This window comes from Ursus arctos, unplaced genomic scaffold (assembly GCF_023065955.2).
Source record: "Ursus arctos isolate Adak ecotype North America unplaced genomic scaffold, UrsArc2.0 scaffold_3, whole genome shotgun sequence".
Taxonomy (NCBI): Eukaryota; Metazoa; Chordata; class Mammalia; order Carnivora; family Ursidae; genus Ursus; species Ursus arctos.
This window is the reverse complement of record NW_026622985.1, coordinates 74,334,606-74,347,124: the sequence shown is the minus strand read 5'-3', so window position 1 is coordinate 74,347,124 and position 12,519 is coordinate 74,334,606. Positions and strand designations below refer to the sequence as shown.

Sequence of the window (12,519 nt, the reverse complement as noted above, 5' to 3'; positions counted from 1 at the left end):
CAAGCTAGAAGATATGGAAGAGCAAAGAGAAGAAATAAAAGGCACCCACTTTTCAGGAGTGGCTGCTCTTCATACATTCCTTGAAAAGACACATGCATAAAACAAGAAGAGACCATATCAAACACAATGGCCCCAGGACCAACATTTTTTTATATCTACACAAAAGTTCAAAAATCTAACAGTGTTATGCTTATGTTATCAGCCATATCCCTGAAACAAAGGAATGAGATGTGCCCATGGGATTCTCAGGAAAGAGCACTGGGAATCAAGAACCAGGTTCAAGTTTCAAGTCTTCTGCTCACTTTGTGATTCTGGGCAAGTAACTTCATTTCTCTGTTACTACACTTGCAAAATGCAAACTCTGTCTTCTCAGCTTTGTTCATTCATGCCATAAACACTGACTGCCCGTGTTCTTGTGTTAGGTACACAAGAGGAGGGCACAGGGATAGTTCGGGAAAGTGAGGGGTAGGCACTGGCCTGGGGGGCAGGAGGAATCAGGAAGGCTTCACTTCCTGAAGGAGGTTACAGAGGTTTGGTATTCAGGCAAAACAGTAAAGAACAATTAGAATCAGAGAGACCTGCTTTTGAAAAAGCTGGCATAACAACAGGCAAAGGGTAAGGAAATTACGGGGGACGGATGTGTGGGCTGGAACCAGATCATGAGAGTCACCATATGCTACACTGAAGAGTTCATTTTTTGTTCTGTAGGTGATGGGGAGCAATGGAAGGGATTTCAAAAGCAGAGTAATATCATCACAACTGTACTTCAGAAAGAGAACAGTGTGATGGATATAAACCTAGTATAAAATAAGTTTCTGAATACTGTAGAAGATTTGTCTGACTTTCGTACTTTCACTGAGCCCTTTATATGTACCAGGCACTGTTCTAAGTGTTTTGTATACACTAACTCATTTAATCACTGCTGCACCTTTTAAGGTGGGTACTATTATTATTTCTTTTTACGGAGGGGGAAACTGACAGAAGGGAAAAATCTATGGAGTCTAGGTTTGAAGCCAAGCATTTAGACAGTCCAGCCCCAGAGTGTGCCCTTCATCAGACACACTAGCAAAAGAATCCCCACTGAAACCTGCTTCCTTAGAATATGGCCAGGTCCATAATCTTTATCTCACTGACATCTCCCTGTGCCTTGTGATGATGTTGATTAGTCCGGTCTGCTTGAAACTCCCACTTGGATCCTGAAAAACCTCCCCTTCCTCATACCCATCTCTTCTGGTCTCTCTCACTAGTTCCTCTTCTTTGGTTTATTAACTAAAATGGTGATGTAAAATCCTGCCTAATACCCCTTCATACAAATAAGTCAATAACTACAAATTTAAGTCATTGTCAATCAAAATATGGTGTAAATTTTATTACCCAGAATTTTGGATAGGATAAGCCTACCAGCTAAATCAGAATTAGTTCTAAGAATTTTGTCTCACCACATGAGTTTTCTGTCTAAAGGCAGGAAGAATTTTACATATTTCTCACTCACCTACAGTTTAGCAAAGCCCCCCCCCCCCCCTTTACCTGGAATCATCTTTCACCCGTGTTGGCTTAGCTCCCACTTAAGCTTTATCTCAATTTAAAATACCATTCTTTGGGCAGCTGTCCCTCAAGCCCTTAAGCTACGTAGGAGTCCCTAGACCTCGTGTCACCACAGTCTACCACTAGGCATTTCTCATCCTTTGTAATCCTTGTGGTTGGCACGCTTGTGATTGTTTTCCTTCTTCGCTGCATCCCCAGAGCCTGGCACAGTGTCTGACTCTCGTTATAATCCCAGTTTTAGATAATTAAATGAAATGATCTCAAAACTCTAAATTTTCCTTTATTGAAGAATATATAGTAACATTCAGGTCGGAGGCAAGCCAGGGAAGTGATTAGAAACTGACTCCTTCACATTCTAACACAGATTATTAACTGAACCTAAAAATCTTCTCGAGGACATGGGAGGGCACTATATCCATAAATGTAACTGATCTTCAAGAACAAACTTGATGAAAAAGTATATGATAACTATAAAAAAAATCACTGCAAGCCGCTCTTACTTCCTAGGGTTGCTCATGAACTATGAGAGGTCGGGAACCGCACTTGTGAAAAAGCTAGATTAGTCGTTCCCAGTTTAGAGCTCATCTCGTCTGGCATAAGCCAGTTTTGTGGATTTGCTCTGACGCGGACTCTGGGTGGCTCTGCTCATTGCTTCTATTTCCAGGGGGCAGAGGGTTTCAAAGTACAGACTTTCCTACTTTCCAATTCGTTAAGATTTATAGTTGCTTTTCATACATGAGAACTTTCTCTGAACTCACACCACAATATTTTTTGTGTATCCCTATCTGTTGCAAGAAAGATTTGGGTTGGTTTCCTAAAACTATGTTATTACTAGTCACAATTCCTCCCAGGGAAAATTAATTCTGTGTCCCAGGGAGACTGAATGAAGTTGGGTAAAAACTACCTTTTATTGGGACCTACGTGTGAGGTCTGCTTTAGGCATGAGATTCACTGAAGAAAATAAAGCTTTGTCCTAGTTGGAGCCTCATGCTCTGTCTCCCCACCCTTAGTTATATAGACTTATTACAATATTAGAAAGATATTCACAAACCATTACTGAGATAAAAGCCGATCACAGAGCACTACGTATGTGAGAGGCCGTACAACGTCAGAAAGGATAGTTAAGAAGGACAAATAGATTTTAAAAATTAGAGACAATTCTCCTTGTTGAATATCGGGAAGAGACGTCTCCCCCTCCTTTTCTTAGAGCATTTACTTTAGACAACTATCACTGTAAGAAGTGTTTTAGCCTCTCCTTGAAATATATATAAATCCTTTTGAAAACTTGCTGGTCTTTTGTCAGCTTTATGATCCAGGAATGTCTTCCTCAAGGACCGGGGAGCCAATCTTTGATGAAATATAAACATCGAGGAAGATAACACCCCAATCTCCTAGTTTCTGTGGAAAGGTAGGAGTCTAATTTTGGTTGGCGCTTTGTTCCAAGTTGCAAAGCTATCTCCTCTCATAAAGATAAGAGGTTTGCTTTTCCTCCGGAGAAAGCCAATAAGCTAACACATGCAGCCCCTCCAACAGCCAGGTAAAATTAGGATGAACTGTGTGTGACCAAAGTTGCTCCCAAGTCTCTACTTGAAGAATAGTCATTGTTGATCTTGAAAACATCCATGTAATGGGTTGTATCTCGTTGGCCATATAAGGGGGCGAGATGCCTTTTTGTTTCTGCAGTCTCTTAGTGGACTGTCTTAATGGGTATCCCATTCTGGTTTAATGCTTATTCAATAATAAAACTGTTTTCTTTCTCTACTATCTTCAAAAAGAACAACTGTGGGTTGGGAGATTTTGTTTTTATTTATATTTTCCCAACAGAAGACATTAATAGCAGTTATCTCTAAAGGATGAAATTCCAGCTACCTATCTAAAATATATATTTATCTAAATTAAAGTATTTGTATGTTTAATATATTTATACAAATATATTAAAACATTTATATTTATAAAAATATTTGTTATATTTACATTATATTTATATTATGTTTAGGAATATATATTTACATTTATTCATGTATTTTAAATATTTATGTATAAGTCAATGTACATTTATATATAAATTACATATATATGATATTTTCTTAAATGACCATATATTATTCTTATAATGAGAAATAAATGCAGTGGTTTTCATTTGGGGGGAGAATATATACCAGATTGGCACTAAAGATACTCATTAAGATAATGGCCCAGATCTCGACACTTCATAGGGCTCATCACTGGGGGAAACTCATCAGAAAGGTATCTGAAGTCCAGTCATGCTTGGTGTCCTCAGCCTGGGTACAGTTTCCTCTTTCTCCATTCGTCATCAAAAGTTATTCTGTTGGGACACTTGGGTGGCTCAGTCAGTTAAGCGTCTGCCTTTGGCTCTGGTCAGGATCCTGGGGTCCTGGAATCAAGTCCCGCCTCAGGCTCTTTGCTCAGCAGGGAGCCTGCTTGTCCCTCTGCTGCTATTCCCCCTGCTTGTGCTCTCTCTCTTGCTCTTTCTCTCTGACAAATAAATAAATAAAATCTTTAAAAAAAAAAAAAGTTATTCTGTTACAATAGAGAGCTGAATAGCATCCCTTAAGGGAATAAAGTTTAGCCCATGTGGATCAGAATCTGATTTTAAGTCCAAGGTTGCCCCTCCTTGCTCCAGACCATCAGCCACCATTCTGGTCATGGCAGCTGCCTGACTGGACCGGATGACTGCACTTCTGTGGGTTGGCCCCACGTGTCTGCCTTGGAACCCCCAGGGTCCTCCTCTTCTCATTTCAGGCTCTTTGAGAAGGAGCCCCGCAATGGAGTCGCTTGGCCTCTGTTTCCAGCCCAGTGCCTGTAGGCATTTAAGAGCAAGGGAGGCTCTGGGCGGGGAGTGGCCCAGCAAAGCAGCCTTGACATGGCTCTGCACTCAGCATCCGGTGCCAGGTTTCTTCCCCAGTAACGGTAATTGCCTCTCAGGGGCTCCCTATGGCCTCTCTTTAGGTTCCAGCGTCCATCCAGCCCACCTTCCCTCGGTTGTCAGACACTGCTTTGAACCCTAACTCTAAACGGGCTGCGAGTTCCCTTCCCTTTCCATGGAATCCTAGGCTTATACAGTTTGAGGAATGAATCTGAGCCGTTGTTAAAACTGTCCTAGAATATTCTGCCGTCGTTAAGAAGCTCCTTGGAGTCTACAACAGTTCTCAGGCTGGCATGTCAGAAGCCACAGACGACTTCTAAGATTCTCTGCATTCCAGCCGGGAAAGTGCCAGCTCTGGCCCCGTCCAGGGGTCTCTTACTTGAACTAAACACACTTCACGGTTAAAATAGAAGCTTGGTATTCATAGGTAGCAGGATAAAGAGATAGTCCTATAGATATATTCAAAGGAAAAAGGAAGTAAAATCAATGAATCTTAAACATATCTGAATATATTTCAAAGTCATTTTTGTAATTCTGTGCTTCAGCCATAAAAATATAGTTCATGTAATAAAAAATCCTTCTGCATATAAGAAATGAGTCACTTACATATTTTTCATCTTTGAAAACCCTTGGTTTACAGAGTCACAATTAGCATACAGAAAAAAATAAGAAACTCAGTAAGCCTTGCACTTTGCCTTTACTGAGTCATAAAATAGGAGGGTGACACAGGTCAACTTAAAATACTTGCAAAGGTATTTTGCCTGAAAGTTGAAAATATTTAAATGAACTTTGTGTGACAACATAAACCATAGCCTAATCCTGGTTTTTTGTTTGTTTGTTTCTTTGTGTTTTTTTTGTTTAGTAACCATGTAATACTCTCTTTTACTTTTCTTTTGCTGAAAGATGTATCTCCTGGACTACAGCACACCAGAGTAGAGAGCACAGAGTGAGGTAAAAGAAGCCCAGAAAAGAGAAGGCGAACCATACATCCAGACGCACACCCGGAAGTCTGAGCACAGACAGAAGGAGAAACAGCCAGATTTTCTCATCCTGAGCTGCTAGACGATGTCCAATCCGTTCAAGACTACTAGACGCTGTCAGCAGGGCCGGTTAGATCTGCACCAGAGAATCTATGCAATTTCAACTTTACTCGCTGGGGAATACTCATTAGCACACAGTTTTACTATTAGATAAATTTAGCCACGATTATTTGTGATGCTATTCTGTAGCCAAGTCTTTTTTTCCCCCCAATTCTATGCTAAGTGAGAGTTGCATATAAATAAGTTCTGAATTTTAGATCATTTAACTGAACTCTCGAGGTTTTGCAGTGAGGCATGCTCTACTTAACCCCATTTGGCAGAGGCAAAGTTTGCCCGGAATATCAATCTTCGTTAAACTTTTAAAATCATGCAGATGATAGGAAATACCTGTCTATAATATGCAGTCAAGCCAATCAACTCCTAAATCCTCTTGTGAGATTATCAGATACACCCAGACTTGTTTAATCTGTTTAGGCTCAAGTTAAGACACTGTCAAAACAGGACCACTTGGATTTGTAGTATACTTGCTCAGAGAGATTTCCTCTGACAATGTGAAACATGCATTTGATCTACGCACAAGACATAAAGTGCTACGTGTCGTAGCACTTTCTACTGGTAAAAACTTTCTACTGGTAAGAAGACTGAACTACACAGCAGTGGGGCCGCCTGATCTGTCTTCACGTTAGTGGTGTCCAGAAAGCCTGCTGCCAAGTGCATTCCATGCTCTGGCTGGAGGTCTGTGACACCCCCTCACCTTCACTCAGCCAAGCAGAGACCCTACATTCTGACTGCTGAAAACATAGCACTGTGGTTCTTGTCCAGCTACCCTGCCCTTCTTCATAAAACTAATCTAAGTACGTTGAAAACATTGGTTTCGACCAGCTTGTACAAAATATTAGCACAATCCAAACATTATACAATAGGATGTGAAAGTCTCTTGGCGCCAGGGGCCTTCCATAGTCTCATTCCTCAGGGGTCACCAGTACCAAACAGGTTGGTGTGTCTCTTTCCAGTCCTTTCCTCTATGTTTGTATAAATACATAATTTTTTACAGAAGTGATACAATGCTATGCATAGAGTTCTGGAACTTGCTTTTTCATTTCTAAGTTGGAAACGAGGCATGAACAGTCTGTTTAATATAAGGAGTGATGAATCAAAGAAGAAAATATAATATGTTAAAAAGATATTTCAGATTCTAGAAGTAAAGAAAGGCCCGGACAAGCCAAAAATCAGTCATTACCGGACACGGATTCAAATTCTCCTTTGTTACATTTGGCCTACTTTCTTCTAGGTTGAGAGAAGTAAAACACTAAACCTAACTATATCCAAAAATAAATGCCAAACATCTAACCACATTATACACCACCTTATATTATGGCTCTTTTCTTTTCCATAAGTAGTGTCTTCTAGTCTATATATTTCTTAGAATGGAAATACTATTTAGACAGAATATTCTATTTAAGGAAAGAGAATAAATTCAGTATTTAAAGCCTCTTTCACTTTGATATATTCAACCCAGTGTCTAGTAGTGACTCTTGTGTGTCCTTTCTTACTTTTATCCAATGCAACTCTTCAGCTAAAGCTTTAAAGGTATCTAGGTTTAAGAACCCTTGAGATACACCAATATAAAATTTTCAACCTCAAGTTGCTTTGAAGTATGATGGAAAGGAAACAACGGAATATTTTTTAAAGTCCAGGAAATACTGTATTTCAATAGTGACTACTTCCAGGATGAGACAGTAAGAGTCCATCCACTTCTGCTGATGTTATTGCTTGATGTTACAAAGCTCTAACAACACAAACAGAAGGCGAATGTGTTGTCTTTGAGGATGGCTGACAGACAATATTCCCTTCGTTTCAGATGTACGACGCGGTGATTTGACAACTGTGTACATTACACTATGCTCACCTCAAGTGTAGCTACCATCCGTCACCATACAACGCTATTACAAACCACTGACTATATCTCCTAGGTCGTACCTTTTATCCCTGTGGCTTATTCATCCATATCTGGAGGCCTGTATCTCCCACTCCCCTTCCCCCATTTTGCCCATACCCCGGCCACCATCAGTTTTTTCACAAACAGAAGGAAAATTTTAACATCTCATATAATTATGGGCTATATGTTCATGATCTCAAAAAAAAAGAAAAAGAAAAAAGAAAAAGAAAAACCAAATGACTCATTTTTTTTCACTGAACTGTCTTTTTTTTTTTAGGCGTTGTCATAGAAAATTTAAGGTTAATAGGAAGAAGGAAATTCATTTTCTGAAATCCTTAAATTAAATACAGTTACTACGGAAAGAACTAGATTTTAGTGCTGACATTCCCAGATTTATAATTCACTCTTTTATAGCAGCGTGACAAACAAACCTTGCTCACCTTCCTATAATAACTTTAAAAATGGGATTGTCGGCTGTATTTACCAACCCTGTCATTTCCCAGCATAATTACAGCATACATCCCAAATAGAAAAGTTGTTTTTAACCTATATAGAAAAAACACAACTGAACGAGTAATACCTCCTCCCCTTCCACCCTGTTTTTCCACCCCTCCAATAGCCAGCAAGGATCAGCATTGTTTTCTTCACAGAATTATACAATCCTTCACAAACAACCTCAGCTGTAATGATTCCATTTCAATAACATTTGCTATTTGCTGTATAAGTGGCTTATAGTAAAGCCCTGAGCTCTCTTACAGACAGATGTTATGATTTTCTTAGTAATTGTTATTAATAGAATTCTATAGGTACAAACATTCAAGGGCAAGTCCTTCCTTCTGAGATTGCAGCTAATCTGACAAATTTAAGTGAGAACAATACTGGAAGGAACAGAAACACAGAGCTCAACAAGATAAGCTGTTATGAACAAAATTCAGACTAAGATGTGGTCAAAACAAACTTACTTGGGCCACTCATAAAATTACTTAAATTTAAGAATCTTAAAACTAGGGCGCCTGGGTGGCTCAGTGGGTTAAGCGTCTGCCTTCGGCTCAGGTCATGATCCCGGGGTCCTGGGACTGAGCCCAGCATCGGGCTCCCTGCTCATCGGGGAGCCTGCTTCTCCCTCTCCCCCAACCCCTCCCCCCTGCTTGTGTGTGCTCTCTCTCTCTCTCAAGTAAAAAAATAAAATCTTCAAAAAATTAAATAAAAAAAAAATCTTAAAACTAATTTATCCTGAAATTTTATACAGTTATATGGTTTTTCATTTTCTAGGTGGAATAATAGGTATAGAAAGGGAAAATACTACCAAGCTTTAACTACTTGTATTAAAAATTAAAAGACAATAAATTTATGGCAAAGAATCCACATTTTCAATGTCTCGGCTTTCGTGTGATCTGCTTGGAAGAGATGTGTTCATTTGGATAACGGCTTTCATCTGTTTTCTCTTTGACATCTTAAGAGTTCAGACAAAATAATTTCATCCATACTCACTTTGAGCTAAGCAGTTGTAAAATGTCCTCATCTGAAATGCCTTCTAGTCTCTTCCTAGGATCCTTAAATATTCTAGGGACAGATAATGTTCCAACCCAATGAGAAGCACCAATATAAGCAGAGCAATTCATTCTTCAAAATTCTCAATTCTGGAATATCCCCTCTTGAGATCTACCATCTCTCTCTCCCACCAAATGACATTTTTTAATGAGTCTACTCCTTTGATTCCCTAGACTGTCCCCTAAAGGAGCTAAAGCCAATAGGCCTCAAGTTATGAGCAGGATGATGAACTTGATTATAAAGCAAAGAATTGTGCATTGTTTAATGCACAGACCCATCCATGAAATCCTGGCCACTCTGTAAGCACCATGTCTATACACAATTAGCCCTTCAAAGCAAGAGCTCTGTGGCCTCCTCCTAAGATAACAGGATATACTCAATAGCATGTGCCTAGACCCACTGGTAAAACTGCTCTCTTCTCTTGACCTGATGAGGCCCACCCAGCTGCCCAAGGAGACAGGACTGCTGTAAAGTGCACACACTACCACTCCATACGTAGGCCCTTGCTTGGGGTGGTGAGAACTCTAACCCCCTCTCTCTCTAGGCTATTGGTCCTCCATTTTCTAATTCTAGGTTTGGGGAGAATAGAAGATGCATAGATAATGCCCAGATGGTGACCACAGCAAATAATTTCAAGGAGAACCACTGTGCTGACCATTGTGATGCCATCTTCTACGGTTAGGAATCAACCCCAAGCATTCATAGTCTTAACTAATATGATTCTTATAGTTCCTAGGGGGGCAAAAATTAGCTGTAACTTTTATAAAGTACTAGAATTTCTGTTTTGGATAAAAAGAAATACAAAATGGGTTATAGTTGTCAGATATAAAGTTACATGGTTTATATATATAACATATGTTACTGTTGTTATATTTTATTATAAATATTATTTATATTACATATAAAAGTATATAAAATTTGCCATTTCAGTGGTAATCAAACAGAACAAATTAAAACAAAGTGTCATTTTTTTAACCTATAAAATTAGTTAAGATTTTCAAAATGACAATCATTAAATCCTGGCTAGTATTCAGTGGGGTAGTCACTGACTTATACTATAAATAGTGTAATCTCTCTGGAATGCGATTAAACCGTAGTATCAAGAATGCTGGAAGCATTTATTTTTTTTTTCTGCTTAGAAACTGCCTATGAAGGATTCTCTAATAAAGAAACAATAAAAATAAAAATAATATGCATGCAAAATACAAATGTACATCTCTGTTCATCCATTTGTCATTGTTTATAGTAGCTTAAACACCCAAAAATACAGGTGGTCAAAATAAGACTTTAATTCGATGGAATAGTAGGCATACCTTAAGTACCATGATCATCAGGAATCGTCACTGAAATGAGGAAATGTTCAAAATAATTTCTAGAGTAAGTTGGATGCATAATTCCATGTATAAAATATACAAAAATAATATAATAAAAACTGGCCTGAAAGGAATATACCTTTTTTCTTTAAGTGAATATCCCTGGAATGAAGTGTTTTTTATATTCTTTTTTGTGATTTAATGTATTTTCTAAATTTTTCACAGTGAATATTTACTACTTTTTTTTAAAGTAGGCTCTGTGCCCAGCATGGGGCTTGAGCTCACAACCCTGAGATCAAGACCCAAGCAGAAATCAAGAGTTGGACACTGAACCGACTAAGCCACCGAGGTGCCCCAATATTTACTACTTTTAAAGCAAGAATAAAAAAGAAAAGAAAAGAAAAGAAAAGAAATGCATGCCTAGCTACTAAATCCATTTTGTTGCTGCCCTTCCTGTGTAAAATAAAGTCCAAGTTGGCTAGGCTCACGTTAAAGCCCTTGTAATCTGGTCACGTCTTATCAGCCCAATCTTACTTCTAATGAACACCCAACTCTGTTTCAGACGGTCACCAGGCCTGTCATGGGGCCATGCAGATTTGCCTCAGCCTCTTCTCGCCAGGCCTCCAGCTTCTCGCCTCCTCTAGTGTTTCTGATCATAACCCCTGATTGTAGCCACTTTAGGCCAACTTCAGAGATTCGTGATGCTCTAAACCAAGTCTGGCAATCATACAAAAATAATTTTGGACCCTGATTCCAATTAATTCAGCAAAATAATTTAGAAGGAAGCCCTGCTGAGAGCAAAAATCTCATCAATATTTGTTAAATGAATGAACACAATCACTAATGTGATCATAATAGCAATGGCAAGTAACATTTATTGAGAGCTTCGTACTTATAGAAGGCACTGTGTCCACTTCATTGATCTCATTTAATGCTCTGAACAACCCTCCATTTCACAGATGAAAAAAAACTGAGCCTCAGGTATGTTATGTATATTTCCCAAGGAGGTATAGCCAGTTTTGACTTGGGCTTCAAATCCAGCTCTGTCTGATACCCGTATTCTCTACACTACCATATTTGCTAATGGAAGGTCTACTAGAAATCATTTTGCCTATAATATATTTTTATTTATCAATCTAACTGAATATCCATGAAGCTAAGTAAAAATGATGTGTTGAATTACAAAGTTTTCTTTTACATATAAAAATAGATATAAAACCAATAAAATTTTCTGTTGAATCTCATTACATAATGAAAGGTTTACCTGTATAGGACCAGCCAATCTCTTCAACAAGTTTTCTTTGTTGTCTGTAGTATCCATAAGCCCAATCTACAACCAAGAAAAATCAGTTGATCAATGTGTAGAAAAACATGTGTCCAAATTAAAAATATTTCAGATGCCCAAATCATTCATACCACAGATAGTCCTCAATACTCCTTCCCACGTCACCTTCCCGATGACTCCTCGCAGTGCCAACCACCATCATTATAGTCTCTGTTGTTCTTGTTCTCATAGTTAGTATACATTTTAGGGGGCACATTTAAAAAATGCTGAAGTTCAGGTAGGGAAAAAGCAAATATTCTGGTTAAAGCAGGAGCAGCCTAGAGGGGTTCATCCCAAAGAAAGATGGGTCAGAAAGAATAATTTGTCCTATCTCTAAGTTCTTCTCACAACACCCCCTAAGTCAAATATCTGAGATCCTGTTGATTAGAGATACTTTATGTTTGCAAATCAAGTCTGATCCATCAATGCGTCTAGGATACCCAGAGGTTATCATGTTTTCAAAATCTGTTTCCTTTTGCCAAAAAATGAAACTAGTCACTTTGAGGAAATGAGAATTTAAATGTGTAAATGTTGGCTGGGAGAAAGGCTATGTAACGACAGTGTAGTCGACTTTGTCTCTTAGAGGAACCTTGATGCCCGAGTGAGGTAATACAGTGGAAAGTTTAGGCATCATAAAAGTGGATGCCTTATGACCTCAGGAGAGTGATTCTAGATCAAGAACATGGGACAAGGGAAATAGAAAGGAAAATGGATGGAAGCCAAAGTCTCACTCTGCATAATTCAAAATTTTGCCAAGAGCCACACCTGCACTCAAGAAATTGGGGTGTAATAATTCATCCACCTTTCTGTGCCATTGCCTGTTAATCCCAGGCTGTACTAACATTAGCACCCCATTCATCCACAGTGTGGGCAAAATAAATCTTTGGGAGCTAGGTTTAAAACCTGGTCACTATTGACAA

The 12,519-nt window shown here is 38.8% G+C and overlaps 1 protein-coding gene across 1 annotated transcript in view; it reads right to left on the bottom strand.

Annotated features, from left to right (window-relative positions):
- PTPRZ1 (protein tyrosine phosphatase receptor type Z1) overlaps positions 1–11,759 on the bottom strand; it is a 112,860-nt gene extending 101,101 nt beyond the window's left edge. The window contains exons 1-2 of the mRNA XM_026514898.4: positions 11,726–11,759; positions 11,540–11,605 (exon numbers count right to left, since the gene is read on the bottom strand). Of these exons, the coding sequence (XP_026370683.2) occupies positions 11,540–11,605; positions 11,726–11,759 (100 nt within the window). The remainder of the gene's footprint in view (positions 1–11,539; positions 11,606–11,725) is intronic.
- Positions 11,760–12,519: the final 760 nt, after the last annotated feature.